Raw genomic sequence first — 18128 nt, 5'->3', positions numbered from 1 at the left:
TCTGATTCAATTTCATTTGCCACTTTACATTTTATCGCAACAGTTTTAAGTTTTTGTATTTATTTATTAGTGTCACAAGTAGGCTTAGATTAATACTGCAATGAAGTTACTGTGAAAACCCCCTAGTCGGCACACTCTGGCACCCCTGCGGGTACACTGAGGGAGAATTTGGCATGGCTAGTGCACCTAATCAACATGTCCTTCAGACTGTGGGAGGAAATGGGAGCACCCAGTGGAAACCCATGAAGACATGGGGAGAATGTGCAGACTCAGCACAGACAGTGGCTCAAACCAGGAAATGAACCTGGGTTCCTGGCAATGTGAGGCAGCAGTACAAACCACTGATTTGACAAAGGGTTATTTGGACTTGAAGCATCAGCTCTTTTCTCTCCTTACAATTGCTACCAGAACCGCTGAGATTTTCCAGCATTTTCTCTTTTGGTGCTAATTACTGACATCTGTTTGCAGTCTAAAGCTTTCTTTCTCACTATCAACCATGCAATCAATTTTTGAATTATTCACAAACTTCTTAATCATGATCTCTACATTTACATTGAAACATTTATATTTACCACAGAAGACAAGGGAGCCATTACTGAGCCCCACGGAACCCCATCTGATGCAACATCTGATGCTCCAGTATCAAACAGTAAGTGGAGTGTCATACAGATTTGCCTGAATGCATAAAACATTTTCTTCAGTGCAGTAAGTGATACTTCTTTCCATTATAAGCATGAATTACTCCGAGCTTATCCAAAACTTCATAGACTCAGAATAATTCTCTAAAATCTTTCAAATGCGAATCGAGAAGACTAGACCAATGGGACATTTCTACTTCCTAATGTAAAGAAGTGAATTGCTTAAATTAATTGTTAATAGTTTCAACCACTTCAAATTGGGTTGAAAGCAACTCAAATTTAATTCACTCTGGTGGTGAGTATCCATCAGAGAGATAGAAAGAGAGAGAGGAGACAGAGAGAGGACAGCAGAGACTTTCCTTCTGTCCTTGTGGGCTTGGACAAAAATCAAATACTTGCTCCAGAGTTGTCTCGAGTGGTCCCATGCATTTGCTGCCCTTGTCCTTCCAGCTGGTAGACGTTGTAGCTTTCGAAGATGCTGCGAAAGAACCTCGGTGAGTTGCTGCAGTGCATCTTGTATATGGTACACCCTGCTGCCATTGTGCATCAGTAGTGTTGGAAGTGAATGTTTGAGGTGGCTAATAGCATGTCAATCAAGCAGGCTGCTTTGCTCCGAAGGGTGTTGAATTTCTCGAATGCTGTTGGAGCCTCACTCATCCAGACAAGGGGAGGGCATAGCATCACACTCCTAACCTGGTCCTTGTAGATGGTGGGCAGGCTTTGGGGATTTGAGAGGTGAGTTACTCATTGCAGAACCCTGCATCTGACCTGGGCTTGTAGCCACAGCATTTATATGGCTGCCACAGTTTAGTTTCTGACATGTAGGAACCACCCAGGGTGTTGATCGTTGAGGATTCAGCGATGGCAATGTTATTAAATGTCAAGGGGAGATTGTTAGATTCCCCTATTGGGGATAGTCATGTAGCATGAATGTTGCTTTCCATTTATCAGCCCAAATCTGAATATTATCCAGGTCTTGGTGCATATAGACATGGACTGGTTGTGAATGATGCTGAATATTGTGCAGTCATCACTAAACGGAAAGCTCATTGATTAAGCAGTGCAGATAGCTGAGACTAAGATGCAACCTTGAGGAACTCCTGCAGTAATGTCCTTGGGTTGTCATGGCTGAACTCCAACAACCACAACAATTTTCCTTTGTGCTAACTACAACAGCAACCAGCGGACAGCTTTCCCCCTGATTTTTATTGACTTCAGTTTTGCTCCTTGATGCCATACTCGGTCAAATGTTCCCTTGATTTCAAAGGCAGTCATTCAAATCTCAGTTCTTTTGACTATGTTTGGACCAAGGTTGTAGGAGCCTGGTGTCCCTGCTGGAACCTAAACTAAGCGTTAGTGAGCAAGTTTTTGCTGTATAAGTGTTGTATGATAGCACTGTCAATGACATTTCTGATCACTTATTTGACGGTCTGCCTTGATATTCAATGGCATTACCATTGCTCAATCCCCCACTATCAACATCCTGGGATCATCATTGACCAGAAACGTATGTGGACTAGCCACATAAATACCATGGCAACAAAAGCAGATCAAAGGCTAAGAATCCTGTGGCAGGTAATTCATTTCCTGATTTCCCAAAGCCTGTCCATCATTTACAAAGCACAGATCAGGAGTGTGATGGTATGATGGATGATTGCATCAAAGACAAAACAACTCACTTGACTGGCTTCGATCCACAAACATTCACTCTCTCCATCACAGTGGCAGCAGTGTGTACCATCTACAAGTAGCACTGCAGGAAGTCACCAAGGATCCTTAGGCAGCACCTTCCAAATCCGGGACTGCTACCATTTAGGGTAAACACAGTAAGAAGTCTCACAACACCAGGTTGAAGTCCAACAGGTTTATTTGGTAGCAAAAGCCACTAGCTTTCGAGCCTCTGACCCTTTGTCAGGTGGGTGGAGAATTCTGATCACAAAGGAGACTTCAAACTCTCCACTCACCTGACAAAGGGTCAGAGCCTGAAAGCTAGTGGCTTTCGCTATCAAATAAACCTTTTGGACTTTAACTTGGTGTTGTGAGACTTCTTACTGTGTTTACCCCAGTCTAACACCGGCATCTCCACATCATGACCATTTAGGGTAGCAGATATATGGGAGCACCACCACCCGGAGGTTCCCATCAAAGACCACACACGGTCCTGACTTGGAAATTTATCGCCGTTCCTTCCCTGTTGCTGGGTCATAATCTTGGAACGTCCTCCCTAACAGCACAGAGGATGTACCTACACAAGAAGGACTGCAGCAGTTCAAGAAGACAGCACAACACCACCTTTTCAAGGTTGATCAGGGATGGGAAATAAATTCTGGCCAAGCCAACAATGCCCACATCAAAAAAAAGTAGACTGATGAGGTGGCAATTTTCTGAGTTGGATTGTCCTGCTTTTTGTTGACAAGACATACCTGGGCAATTGTCCACATTGCTGGGTAATGCCTGTGCAGCATTGTACAAAGAGGGATTGTGATGCTGTAGCCTCAAGTTTTCCAGTTTTATACTCGCTTTGAATTCAGGGTACCTTGGGACTGAGTATTCTAAGTGTCAGCATCGGCCCAGGTAGACAGAAGATTTTGAGCCTTGACAATGCGGAGAGTATCACTGGCAATTCTGCTGCTCTGAAACGTTAGCCAGGATTTTCTGGCCCCGTTGTGGTCGGATTCACTGTGGGAGATTCAGCAGAAGCAGACTATCATGGCAGTAGGCGAAGCCAGAAACACCCACCCTTTTTTGCAGAGATTATTTGACTGCTATTGTGCCTATGTAGGTCTGGACTTGCTTCTTCTGACTGGGTCTATCAGACCACCAAATTCCCCTACCTTCCTTACCCATTGGATGAGGTTACGCAAGGACTAGGGGTAGCATGCACCGAAGGACATACTTTTTCCTGGGTTTACACCAATCACAAAGATAATAAATATGCCAATGAACTGACCTTGAACCCTCAGATAAACACCCTTCTAGGCAGAATCTGTGTACATTGGTGTAAAAGTGGCATTAACTCACGATATGGCAAATCCTTAGAGTGGTCTGTTTACAGAATTGGACTATCCAAATCTTATCAACTAAGTTTTGTTTGACTTCACATCTAAGTATTACTTACCAGAAGGACAGGGTGTAATCGCCCACAAACGTCTCGCTCTCCCGCACAAGGAAGGTGCCGTCCTTTCCGCCGGTCTCGGTGCAGTATTCGTGGAGGAGCTTCTCGGCGATCTGACGACCGTCTCGGCCGCCGCCCAATTTCCCGTGGAACCACTTCTCGCTGAAGTGCAGATCATTGTTGTTGAACTCCTGCTGAGAACCGCAAAGCAGGGCCAAGTGTAACCATCTGACTGATACCAGGCCTGATCATAGGAAACTCGAAGTGGGACTGAGGGCAGTGACACTCACTAACTACTTGTGGAAGGGCCACAAAATCTCGCCAATTTCTTATCTGCTTGTAGATGGTTCCGTGGAATGCTGCACTACGGACTGATGGATTGCAGATTGTGTGGGGAATCAGGTGCACTGTCAGATCACTATGGGCCAACACCTCGTAGAATCATAGAATCCCTACAGTGCAGAGGTAGGCCATTCGGCCCATCAAGTCTGCACCAACCACAATCCCACCCAGACCCTATCCCCACAACCCCATGCATTTGCTCTAGCTAGTCCCCCTGATGCTAAGGGACAATTTAACATATTCACAGAAAGGAAACAAAACCTGAGACCAATGCTTTTAAAACTGCTTATGATATAAAGGGCACCATCGCACAGTATAGAAGCCAGAATGGTCCCCTTACATTTCTGGAATGTCACCCCAAATATGTAGCTGTCAAAGATACAGGCTCGATCTTACAAAAAAAATTTGAAGTGCCGAAAGAGCAAGAAAATGGGAGAGAATGGCACTGGCTTTTTCCAACGAGCTGCAAGTCGTAATCTTAGGGCACTGGGTGCAAAAATAGAGCCCAGATGTGATTCTCGCCAGAAGGGGGTGGGGTGTGGTGGAGGCGGTGGGAGGGTTAATTAATCATGTCATTAATATCAAAACGATTTTGCCAACCAAACAGGGCTGATAAGATTGTTTGTGGCGATAAAACAAGCGCCAAGCGATTTTCTGCCTCTCAGGCAATTGTACCACTTTACTTCGTCAAACAATGGGCTGGGTGAGGTTGTGAGATCATGCCCCACATACCCGTCCAGTTACAAAGTTAGCCAGTGTAAAACTAAAACCCAGGCTCTGTATGGTATTAGTTATAGTACTGATTATATCACATGCTTTTCATAACTTTTCAAAATAGTAGAACAAAACACTGTATAAAACTGTGGCATTAGCCAGAAATTACTAAATAAATTCATTAACAAGCCCAGCACTCTAACTATTACACTATCCCACTCCATAATGTAGCATGGCACTACAGTTTAAACATTAGGGGCTGAAGTCCAAACTTGGAGTTCAAATTACAAAGAACCCAGTGAGGTCTTGCTCTCCAGGCTATTGGCATCATCGGGACCCCCTTGAACTGGAATAGTGCCTGCTAATTTTCTAGCAAATATGCATTAGTCTCAGATGATGGAAGAAAACAATAAGTTAAGATTTAAGTTCCCTTGGTGGTTGAGTGAGTAATTTCACCAATCCAAACTGGAGGATCCCTGATTCCAATTCCAGCCTGTGCTACAATAACTGATTTCAGACTAAGGGGACAACAGTTGGGCTTTGCCACTTTGGTGGGAGAGGGAGAGGCCAGCGATACAGATCGCCATAGAGTGGCTCCTTCAGAGAACTTATGGGTGCTCAGATCTCTAGTGAAGATAGAGATCAGGTTTTACTGTGATGATCTGTCTAGTATTCACCATCCGCTTCAAGGATAGCAACTAAGGTGAAATATAGCTGTACCCCAGAGTGAGTTAGTACCTTCAAGAAAGAGGGATTAAAAATAATGGTGTGGTACCTCTTTCTGTTCCTCTTCCTCTTCATCCTCATTGTTCTGGTACCTGGATGTTTCCTCAGAGTAATAAATCTTATTACTAGTCAGGACAAAGTAATGTGGGCTCCAGTTCTGCAAAGAATAAATCATTGTTAAAACAAATCACTCAGATAAAGGAGGGTAGGAGAAGCTATGAAGCTGGGCTAGCACTTAATATAAAAAAGGATAGCAAGAGTTTTTATAAATATATAAAAAGGAAGAGGCTGGCTAGGGTGAACGTTGGTCCTTTAGAGGATGAGAAAGGGGACCTAGTGGTAGGGGATGGGGAAATGGCTAAGGTCTTGAATAACTTTTTTGTTTCTGTCTTCACGGAGGAGGACGTGAATAATTTGCCGGGTGTTAGCGATGGAAAGGTGGTAGGACTGGAGGGTCTTAATGACATTACTGTTACTAGAGAGGTGGTGCTCGACAGACTGGAGGGGCTGATTGTGGACAAGTCCCCAGGACCGGATGGAATGCATCCGAGGGTTCTGAAAGAAATGGCGGAGGTTATAGTGGATGCCTTGGTGGTTATTTTCCAGACGTCGCTGGATTCCGGGGAAGTGCCGGAAGATTGGAAAACAGCTAATGTTACGCTGTTGTTTAAGAAGGGTGCCAGGCAAAAGGCGGGGAATTATAGGCCGGTTAGTTTAACGTCTGTGGTAGGTAAAATGTTAGAATCCGTCATTAAGGAGGAAATTGCGAGGCATCTTGAAGGGAATTGCTTGATAGGGCAGACGCAACACGGTTTCATTAAAGGGAAGTCGTGTCTGACAAATTTACTGGAGTTCTATGAGGGTGTGTCTAGGGCAGTGGATAGAGGAGAGCCGGTGGATGTGGTCTTTCTGGATTTTCAGAAGGCGTTTGACAAGGTACCTCACAAGAGGTTATTGCAGAAGGTCAGGGGACATGGAGTTCGGGGTAGGGTGTTAGCGTGGATAGAGGATTGGTTGTCAAATAGGAGGCAGAGAGTGGGGGTCAATGGGTGCTATTCGGATTGGCGGTTGGTGACTAGTGGGGTGCCCCAGGGGTCGGTGCTGGGGCCTCAGCTATTTACCATTTATATAGATGATCTGGAGGAGGGAACCGAGTGCAGGGTGTCGAAATTTGCTGATGACACCAAGATTGGGGGAAAGGCAAATTGTGCGGAGGGTGTGGGGAGTCTGCAGAAGGATCTAGATAGGCTGGGCGAATGGGCCAGGAAATGGCAAATGGAATTTAATGTTGGCAAGTGTGAGGTGGTCCACTTTGGTAGGAAGAATGGTAGGAAGGACTATTACTTACGTGGCGAAAAACTGCAGCAGGCGACGGTGCAGAGGGACCTCGGGGTCCTTGTGCATGAGTCGCAAAAACCCAGCTTGCAGGTGCAGCAGGTGGTCAGGAAGGCGAATGGGATGCTGGCCTTCATAGCGAGGGGGATTGAATATAAAAGTAGGGAGGTCTTGCTGCAGCTGTATAGGGCATTGGTGAGGCCGCAGCTGGAGTACTGTGTGCAGTTTTGGGCGCCGCACCTGCGCAAGGATATTTTGGCCCTGGAGGGAGTGCAGAGGAGGTTTACTAGGCTGATACCGGAGTTGAGGGGATTGAGCTATGAGGAGAGGCTGAATAAACTAGGCTTGTACTCGTTAGAGTTTAGAAGAATGAGGGGAGATCTCATTGAGACGTATAAGATGATGAATGGGATGGATAGGATAGAGGTGGAGAGACTCTTCCCGCTCAAAAAAGACAGTAGGACTAGGGGGCACAGCCTCAAGATAAAGGGGAGGCGGTTTAGAACGGAGTTGAGGAGGAACTTCTTCACTCAAAGGGTGGTGAATCTCTGGAATTCTCTGCCCGTTGAAGTGGTGGAGGCTGCCTCGCTAAATATTTTTAAGAAGCGGGTTGATGGGTTCTTGATAAGAGAGGGGATTAAGGGTTATGGGGAGAGGGCGGGAAAGTGGAACTGAGCCACGACAGATCAGCCATGATCTTATTGAATGGCGGGGCAGGCTCGAAGGGCTAGATGGCCTACTCCTGCTCCTATTTCTTATGTTCTTATGTTCTTAGATCCTCTCCTTCCCAGATCTTGGACTTAGAGGCTATACTGGCTAAAAGTGCATCAACACCTCAGAGTAGCAAACCACTGCTACATTTCTAGTATTTACGTGAAATCCTTTAAAAACGAGGAAATGACAGCAACTATATTTCAAATGACTCTTAGGTCTGGACTTCCTTTACGATGAGTGTGTATAGGGGCTTGGTAGAGTGGAAGTGCCCAACAGAAATTACTGTGCAAGCTTCTCATGATTTCCCATGCATTCTGGGAGCTGCTTCTGTACAATCGACAATCTGTACACACAGCAACCCACCCTGTAACCTGACGCATTTTGCATGGCTAATCCCCCTAACCCACACATCTTTGGACACCAAAGTTCAATTTAGGATGGCCAATTTACCTAGTCTGCATGTCTTTGGAGTGTGGGAGGAAACCAGAGTACCCAAAGGAAACCCATGCAGCAGAGGGAGAATGAGTAAACTCCACACAGTCAATGATGGGCAGAATTAAACCCAAGTCCCCGGTGCTGTGAGGCAGCAGTGCTAACCACTGCACCACCATATAAGTATATATATATATAAATATACAGAAAAAAACTCATCACACTCTAATTCATTACCATCATTTCAAAATTGATGAACCTCTTGCCTTCCTCAGTCTTAGACCAGCCAGTGTATTCGTGACAAGGGCGGAAAAGCACTTACATGGTCAATGGGGTCCTCCAAATACAGGATGCCATTTTTAATGGAATTGCTGATGTCATTTTCTGAGTAGCTGGCTGAGGAGACCTCTTCATACAGGTTCCCTTCCACTAGTTTCTTGTGCTTCAAACCAACAAGAAAATAAACATTAGATGAGTGTTAACCTGTGAGACAGCATTCCAGATTGACAGGCTGAAGCAAGCACAGTAACACAGTGAATCCAATGAGTCATAGAAGTTTACAGCATGGAAACAGGCCCTTTGGCCCAACTTGTCCATGAGGCCCAGTTTCTGTGACAAAGCTAGTCCCAATTTCTCACGTTTGGCCCATTTCCCTCAACACCAATCTTACCCATGTAACTGTCTAAATGCTTTTTGAAAGACAAAATTGTACCCAGCTCAACTACTACCTCTGGCAGCTCATCCCAGGAACTCACCACTCTTTGTGTGAAACAAGTGCCTCTCTGGACCCTTTTGTATCTCTCCCTTGTCATCTTTAACCCATACTCTCTAGTTTTAGACTCCCCTACCATTGGGAAAATATGTTGACTATCTACCTTATCAATGCTCCTCATTATTTTGTAAACCTCTATAAGATCAGCCCTCAGCCTCCTATACTCCAGAGAAAATAGATGGTCATTTTTATCACAAAATAAATTCTAATGAATAAACGAAGGAGGTGCCTCCCTGAATGACTGATGTTTATCTCATCTTTTGGACTGGAAGGTCCTAGGTGTCCGACCAGTAGTACCAGGGTGCTATGCCCATTACATTCTAAGGCAGGAAATTGGCCAGGGGTCCTGTTGAAAAGTTCAGATGTCAAGGAAGGGAAAGACCAGGCTTTGTTGTGATGACATCTCCTACAATTAATAGCTTAATTTTTAAGTGATTGGACTCTACCACACCATGGGGGATGGGTTTTCAGCATCTCAGCCCACCTGATGTAAATCATAGTTTCAGTGGCATCTGCGGGGGAGGCTCACATGATGGTGGCCCCTGAGGCAGTCCATGCATTTCCTCCATGAGCTCTCAAACTGCTAACATGGACGGCTAAGCTCAGACTGAAGAGTGATGCCTCTTTCAGCAATCAAAGAACTGGGGTTGCATTGGGCATGTACATATCGGGGCGGCATGGTGGCACAGTGGTTAGTACTGCTGTCTCACAGTTCCAGGGACCCAGGTTCGATTCCCGGCTTCGGTTACTGTCTGTGTGGGGTTTGCACATTCTCCCCGTGTCTGTGTGGGTTTCCTCCGGGTGCTCTGGTTTCCTCCCTCAGTCTGAAGACGTACAGATTAGGTGAATTGGCCATGCTAAATTCTCCCTCAGTGTACCCAAACAGGTGCCAGAGTTTGGGGACTAGGGGATTTTCACAGTAAGTTCATTGCAGTGTTAATATAAGACTACTTATGACACTAATAAATAAACTTTAACTTTATTGACGCCATCGGTACCATTAGGTTTGTCCGCATGCAGCTGAGGCCTAAATGGATGCAGTGGCCTGTTCTAGCAGCATACCGGAATGAACCAGATACTAATGCTCTCCCTCAATGTCCCATTAGCTTCTTCTGTTGATTGTATTTGGCACAAGAAGAGGTGTAACTGCAGTAATTCCAATTCAGAACTAAAAGGCTCCAATTGCAGCAACCACGCAGTGTACTTGCCATTCTTAAGAGAAGCCCAGAAGGGAAAACTAGTAAAACAGAGAAATACGGATACTGGTCTGGACTGATCTTGTATACCTTAAAATGGAACTTCAGTAAAGCGGGAAAATATTGAGAATACTGGCCTGAACCGTTTTTTCTTATTGAGAGAACAAAGTATGATTTTAAAAATTGCCCAATCACATAGAGGAGAACCTTGCTGGCACTACAGACACAAATCAAATGAGATTTTATTAAAATTATGATAGCAAGGTTTACTAGGATGCTCCCGGGACTTGATGGTTTGAGTTATAAGAAGAGGCTGGATGGACTGGGACTTTTTTCCCTGGAGTGTAGGAGGCTTAGTGGTGATCTTTTAGAAGTCTATAAAATAATGAGGGGCACAGATCAGTTAGTTAGTCAACACCTTTTCCCAAAAGTAGGGGAGTCTAAATGTCTAGGGAAGATACAAAAAGGTCCAGAGGGCAATTTTTTCTCACAGAGGGTGGTGAGTGCTTGGAACAAACTGCCAGAGGCAGTAATAGAGGCAGGTACAATTTTGTCTTTTAAAAAGCATGTATAATTCCATGGATAAGATTGATATAGAGGGATATGGACCAGATGCAGACAATTGGGACTGGCTTAGTGGTTAAAGAAAAAGGGTGTTATGGACAAATTGGGCCAAAGGGCTGTTTCCATGGTGTAAACCTCTATGACTCTATAACTATGAAGGTTATTCTTGGGAAGGTCATAGAATCACACAGTAGTAATCGGTTCTTATAGGCAATCATCTTAGTCCCACACCCCTGTTCTGTTCACGCATGCTATCGTTTCTTTTCTCTTCAGATATTTTACAGAATTTTACAGTCCCCCCAAGATGGTGCCTCCTACCATCAACCCTGTGGACAAAACTCTCATTCTCTTAAACTCCAATGAGTATTGGTTGAACTTGCTCAATGCTTCATTGGTCGCCAGCTGTTGATGAGTTTCCATCTAACCACTAGCACTTTAGTTATTTCTCTTCTACTTTCATTTTTGGTGATATTCTGCTCTGTGGGCTTACATGCGTCAATGTTAGGAAAGAAAGAATGGCACAGAGGAGGAGACTGGCAAAGCTGTTTAAACTGGGCCCGACTGCAGCAGCTCAGCTGAACAACATGATGGATCTGGAATTGAGCATGGCAGGCAGAGTCAAGCAATAATCAGAATTCCTGCCACAGTAAGTTACCAACTCACCTACCTTTATCAGGATTTTTTTCTTCAGTTGATTGGGTGATGGGAGTTCATCTGCATTGATGTCGACAGGTTTAGTCAGCAACATGTCCCCAAAGACCTTTTTGAAATGAGATGCCATATTTCGCTGCTGCACAACACTGCAATGGTCTTCAATTGAGAGGATTATCGGATACCTGCGAGGTATACATTTGAAATCAGTTACTCCCCTGTGTTGTTGTGATTCTCATACCTTAATAAATATACTTAAGATGCAGACACATCATTAAAAAAAACACATAATTTATATGTCAGCTTGTCTCTGATATCGAAGGTTGTGGATTCTGACCTATTCCAGGACTTAAGCAGATTATAATCACTTAAATTTAAGTTTATTTATTTGTGTCACAAGTACGCTTCCATTAACACTGCAATGAAGTTACTGTGAAAATCCCCGATTCATCACACTCTGTTTGGGTACACTGAGTGAAAATTTAGCATGGCCAATGCATCTAATCAGTATGTCTTTTAGCCAACACAGCACTGGGAAAGTGCTAATTTATCATAGTTCCAGAGGAACTATGTTGTCCAACATCACCAAATAAAGATTATCTGGTTATTGGTCTCACTTGCTCTTTGTAGGACCTTCCTGTGTATATTGGCAGTCACTTTTATTCATTGATTCAGTACTTGGATGACCCAAGGGTGTGTGGGTGGCTATAGAAATACATTCTTTTTATTCTGAGTTTTCATTTAGCTTGTGCAGTCAGGTAATATCAATGTCATCTGGGATGCTCTCACAGGAGTTGCGCTTCTTGAAAGTCTACCTTATCCCACTTCAGTGTGTGTGAGAGAGAGGGTGAATGAAAGAGAGTGTGTGTATGTGTGTGAAAGTGGGAGTGTGTGAGAGAGAGTGTGTGAGAGAGAGAGTTTGTGAGGGTGAGTGTGAGAGAGAGCGTGAGAGAAGGAATGTATGTGAAAGAGAGTGTGAGAGAGTGTGCGAGGGAGAGAATACAAAAGAGTGTGAAAGAAAGTGCGAATGTGTGAGAGAGAATGTGTGTGAGGGAGAGAGAGTGAGTGTGTGAGGGCGAGAGTGTGTGAGTGTGTGTGTGTATGTGTGTGAGTAAGTGAGTAAGTGAGTGATTGAGTGAGTGAGAGTGACTGTGTGTGGTTGTGTGTATCTGCGTGCATATGTATAAACTGACCAGCTTCATCGGATGACATAGGATATATGGCACAGAAACAGGCTATTCTTGATACTCAGTTTAAGTCTCCTCCCATATTTTCTTCTCTAAATCTTATCACTGTAATCCCCTAATCCCTTCTCTTTCATTTGTTTTCCTAGCTGTAAGGAAGACCAGGCTAAGTATAATAATTTAAATGTCATATTTATAATATTTATAACTGGTAAAGAAGACAAAATGTTCTAGCATGTCTCCCAAGCATCGCGTGAGGATGAGAAAAGGACGATGCAGCAGTGACCAAAAGTGAATCAAAGGGGTTGATTTTCCAGGAGGTGACATGGGTGATTTGGTCTGGTGGAGATATTTAGAGAGACAATTGTATTTTATGGAGTAAACCTGTAGGAAAGGGGATTGAAAGGAAAGCAGAGTTGAGAAGAGGGTGCCAGCAGGAACACAAGGCTGGAACCAGCAACTCGAAAGCTCTGAAGCAACGTGTAGGTGAAGACAAGGATCTTGAAATTGGAAGAAAGGCAGCCAATGTCGTAATGATTAGGGGGAACAAGGCTTAGAGCTAGATTTTCACCATGGAGGAGGGAAGCTTGAATATCCCGATTTGGCAGAAACGTTGCCATGGAAATAGGCACTGCATGCCCATTTTTGATCCACGGAAATAATTCAATCTGGCCTGCTACCTCCTGAGGCAGTTCAGAAGCGGCCATGTAAGGGATCAAGTACTGGGGCAGACTGGTCAGAATGCCGGCCTCAAGTCTTACTGACTTCAGCCTGGTTTTATAAAAGGCTGTTACCCTCTAGCCTTCTGCAGTCCCACATCCACTATACCTCTCATAAACCTCGTCCCACCTCCACGCCCCTCATACATTCACGTCAACTCCATGACCCCATGACAATTCCATGCCACTTCATATCCTCATGACCCCTCATATCATCTCCAAAGCCCATCATCCAGTATCTACAGGCAGACCACAGGAGCCATGTGGTGATGGAAAAAATAAACTTGTAACCATAGAATAGAATCCCTAAAGTGCAGAAGGAGGCCATTCCGCCTACTACATCTGCATTGACTCTCCAAAAGAGTAGGAAGAAAGCAGAGTACCTGGAGGAAATCCACACAAACATGGAGAGAACATACAAACTCCATACAGACAGTCAGAATTGAATGTGGGTCCTTGGTGCCCTGGCACTGTGAGGCAGCAGTGTTAACCACTGTGCCACCCACAATCGAAGAGCTGAGCAATCAGTCATGCACACTTGATACTGAAAAACTCATAAAACTCATTCAGACAATTTAAATCCCCTCGAGAAGCCACTGTATTATAAGACCTTCTGTTTAGTAACCAGAGTAAAGGCAGTTAATCTTTTAATAGCCTTTTAAAACTGTCAATCAAAATGAAAAGGCAGTTCCTGCTGAGATAAATGGGTTTTGAGCTTTTGAAACTCAGCCAAGAATTCTAAGAAGCTCAGTTTTAGTAAAAATACTTTGGTTAATGTCAATAATTAAGTCTATTGAAACTTCAGGAAAAGATGGGAATTATGTTTTTGAAACTATCCCAGATGGACTGTCAATCAAGGTCTTCTAGCAGTTGTTTTTAACTGTTATTTACAGGCTGTTTATTATGTTTATAGGATTGGAGATTTAGAGATTATGACACTTAAACAGAATTTATCCAGCCTTCAATAGTGTTTTCTCATCCTCATCAAATCACAAACACCACACCATGGGTTAAACTCTTGCAACAGCCAAAATGGGGTTTGTTTGAACTCAGCACTAATTTCAAGTGGCCCTAGATTGTTGCCGCTGTGATTCCTGCTCTTCCTCTTCCCCCACCAGCCAAAAATAGAATATGCCGGAAACAGAAGAGGGCCTCCAGCATCCAGACCCTGCCCTCAATTTTGAAAGACCTTTGGAACTGGCCTGGCTCCACATAACGCTGGCCCGAGAATCAGTTGGGTGTAGACATCAAAATGGGCAGTGGGGGTAAGGGAGAGACAGGATTAGGGTGATATTTCAGAAGTGGAATTAAGTCAAGTTAGCGGTTGACAGAATGCAGAGCTTGAAAGTAAACTTAGGGTCAAACATGATACCAAGTCTGTACAGCATCAGGCTCTGTCTGACTGAGCCACCCAGGAGGAAGAACAGTACCTGGGCTTTTGGTATGAACCAAACAGGATACTCTCGGTCTTGGCAGTATTGAGGTACTTTATGATGGCTAAGCAGCCGGATATTGGAGTAGTGACCATGGCATCAAGGGTAATAGCAGGAAGGTAAAGCTTGAACAATGTTGGGATTGACCTTGTATCTACAAATGATGTTGTTGATAGGCAGTATGGAGATGAGGAAAAGAAAATGGTCAAAGGTGAAGCTTTGAGACTCTTGAGGTAACTTGAGGTAGTGGCAGGAAAAGGAACCATAGCAAAATGATGGTTTTTGACAGGTATGCATGGAACTAAGGTAGACCCAAATTATTGGAGTAACTTACTCTGAGGTGACAAAGGCATGCTCCTTGATTGTGAACAGCACATCCAGGAATTTGATTTTGGAGGTAAGAGTGTGTCCGTGGTAAATAATTGGTAGATCATCTGGGCCGTCCCAGCAATCCACTGCAAAACAAATCATCAATCAGTCAATCGCAAACTGGAGTTATTCAAATAAACCTTTGATACAGCTAAGGAAATTCCTTGTGATTTCTGCAGGAAGTCCAGATTACGGGTGAGATTTTCCCAGCTCTCAGCCGCATATTTCCCACTGGCGGGAGGTTGTTTGCTGATGGAAATTAGCTAATGTTAATGGAAATTCCCTTTGACCTCACCCCACACTGGAGGGAAACCCGTGATGGGGGTGGGAGCGGAGGACCCTGCCGGCGTGAACAGCTGGAGAATTCCAGCCTACATTTTGCAAAATACGTGAAGTTCAATCTGTCTTTAGAACAGATAGGAAGAGGACAGTGTGTGACATTAAATAGACAGCAATGAGCACCCAGTGACAGGACTGAATCACAAAATGAAGTTTTAACTGCCCTTTAATTTTCATACAGCAAAACAACCAGCCCAGTCAACTCTGCAAAGTCCTTCTTCTTACCAATGTTTGGGAACTTTTGCTGGTGGCAGGATCAGGAGCAAATGCTGGACTGTTTTTAATTTTACTGTACATCACTGGCCTAAGCCTTGTTTCCTCCCCAATCATTTATTTTAAAAAAAATACAATTAGCGCATCTATACCACTAACATCATCAGGAATTCCCATATGTTAGTTTATAATATTCTTAAGTGTTGGAGCATGAAATGAAGTTAGAAAGGCAAATGCAATGTTAGCATTCATGTCGAGAGGGCTAGAATACAAGAGCACCGATGTAGTTCTGAGGCTGTATAAGGCTCTGGTCAGACCACATTTTGGAGTATTGTGAGCAGTTTTGGGCCCTTATCTAAGGAAGGATGTACTGGCTTTGGAAAGGGTCCAGAGGAGGTTTACAAGCATGATCCCTGGAATGAAGAGCTTGTCGTATGAGGAAAAGTTGAGAACTCTGGATCTGTACTCATTGGAGCTTAGAAGGATGAGGGGGGGATCTTATTGAAACTTAGAGGATACTGCGAGGCCTGTACAGAGTGGACGTGGAGAGGATGTTTCCACCAGTAGGAAAAACTAGAACCAGGGGGTGCAACCCCAGGTTAAAGGAATAGAACATAGAACATAGAACACTACAGCACAAACAGGCCCTTCGGCCCACAAGTTGCACCGATCATATCCCTACCTACCAGGCCATAGAACTATCTGTAACTCTCAATCCCATTAAATCCCACGTACTCATCTAGAAGTCTTTTAAAAGACCGCAGCGAGTTTGCCTCTACCACCACCAACGGCAGCTGATTCCACTCATTCACCACCCTCTCAGTGAAAAACTTACCCCTAACATCTCCTCTGTACTTGCTCCCCAGTACCTTAAACCTGTGTCCTCTCGTAGTGACCATTTCAGCCCTGGGAAATAGCCTCCACCCTATCTATTCCTGTCAACATTTTATAAACCTCTATCAGGTCACCTCTCAACTTTCGTCTCTCCAGGGAGAAGAGACCTACCTCCCTCAACCTATCTTCATAAGGCATACCTCCCAATCCAGGCAACATCCTTGTAAATCTCCTCTGCACCCTCTCAATAGCTTCCACATCCTTCCTGTAGTGAGGCGACCAGAATTGCGCACAGTACTCCAAGTGGGGTCTGACAAGGATCTTATAAAGTTGCAGCATTACCTCCCAACTCCTAAACTCAATCCCTCGAGTAATGAAGGCCAGTACACCATACGCCTTCTTGACCACATCCTCCACCTGCGAGGCTGATTTAAGAGTCCTATGGACCCGGGCCCCAAGGTCCTTCTGCTCCTCAACACTGCTAAGATCCCTACCCTTGATATTGTACTCCTGCATCCCATTGGTCCTGCCAAAATGGACCACTACACATTTATCCGCGTTGAAGTCCAACTGCCACTTCTCCGCCCAGTCTTGCATCCTATCTATGTCACGCTGCAACTTCTGACATCCCTTCAGACTATCCACAACACCACCAATCTTCGTGTCATCGGTGAACTCACTAACCCATCCCTCCACTTCCTCATCCAGGTCATTTATGAAAATGACAAACAGCAAGGGTCCTAGAACAGATCCCTGGGCACTCCACTGGTGACCGACCTCCATGCAGAAAAAGACCCATCCACGACCACTCTCTGCCTTCTGCAGGCAAGCCAGTTCTGGATCCACAAGGCCAATGCCCCTTGGATCCCATGCCCTCTCACCTTCTCAAGAAGTCTTGCATGGGGGACCTTATCAAACGCCTTGCTGAAGTCCATGTAAACCACACCCACCGCTCTTCCTTCGTCAATGTGTTCAGTCACATTTTCAAAGAACTCAACTAGGCTCGTAAGGCACGACCTCCTGTTGACAAAGCCATGCTATTTCTGATCATACTAAACTTCTCTAAATGCTCATAAATCCTGTCCTTCAGAATCCTCTCCATCAACTTACCAACCACTGAGGTTAGACTCACCGGTCGGTAATTTCCCGGGCTATCCCTGCTCCCTTTCTTGAAAATAGGAACCACATCCGCAATCCTTCAATCCTCCAGAACCTCTCCCGTCTCCATCGACGACGCAAAGATCATCGCCAGGGGCTCTGCAATCACTTCCCTCACCTCCCACAGTAACCTGGGGTACATCCTTTAAAACAGAGATGAGGAGGAATTTCTTCAGCCAGGGAGTGGTGAATCTGTGGAACTCTTTGCTGCAGAAGGCTGTGGAGGCCAGGTCATTGAGTGTCTTTATGACATAGCTAGGTTCTTGACTAATAAGAGGATCAGTGGTTATGGGGAAAAGGCAGGATAACGGGGGTGAGAAAAATATCAGCCATGATTGAATAGTGGAGCAGACTCGATGGGCCGAGTGGCCTAATTCTGTTTCTATTTCTTATGGCCTTATGTAAGGTTGCATAACTCGGATATCATTCCTTTCGTTTCCTCTGTTCTTCTATATATTGTGTCTTCTATATATTGTCTTCATTTAATGAGAAAACCACACCGACCAAAAAAAGCCAGGTTCAAATCCTGCACAGCGGTGAGTCAGCTGAGGCAGTCTGAGCAACGTTTCGATTTGCTCATCACTGCGAGGGTAAGGAATGGACAATCAGCCAATGTTTCCATTCCTGGCTGCCATTGCATCTCGGTGGATGTCAGCTGATACTGGAATCGAGCTGGGCCT

At 44.6% G+C, this 18128-nt stretch overlaps 1 protein-coding gene across 2 annotated transcripts in view; it reads right to left on the bottom strand.

Moving 5' to 3' along the window:
* The window catches only part of LOC145346807 (1-phosphatidylinositol 4,5-bisphosphate phosphodiesterase gamma-1-like), a 209437-nt gene that overhangs the window by 57766 nt on the left and 133543 nt on the right, over window positions 1-18128 (bottom strand). The window contains exons 12-16 of one of the 2 annotated variants that reach the window (XM_080194556.1): window positions 14870-14990; window positions 11216-11384; window positions 8339-8458; window positions 5585-5692; window positions 3757-3947 (exon numbers count right to left, since the gene is read on the bottom strand). In XM_080194556.1, the coding sequence (XP_080050682.1) occupies window positions 3757-3947; window positions 5585-5692; window positions 8339-8458; window positions 11216-11384; window positions 14870-14990 (709 nt within the window). The remainder of the gene's footprint in view (window positions 1-3756; window positions 3948-5584; window positions 5693-8338; window positions 8459-11215; window positions 11385-14869; window positions 14991-18128) is intronic. The other variant, XM_080194557.1, reaches the window with a different exon arrangement.

Source organism: Carcharhinus amblyrhynchos, chromosome 8, assembly GCF_965287045.1.
Source record: "Carcharhinus amblyrhynchos chromosome 8, sCarAmb.v2.hapA, whole genome shotgun sequence".
NCBI lineage: Eukaryota > Metazoa > Chordata > Chondrichthyes > Carcharhiniformes > Carcharhinidae > Carcharhinus > Carcharhinus amblyrhynchos.
Note: the sequence above shows the minus strand (reverse complement) of the source record. Positions and strands in the feature narration are given on the sequence as shown.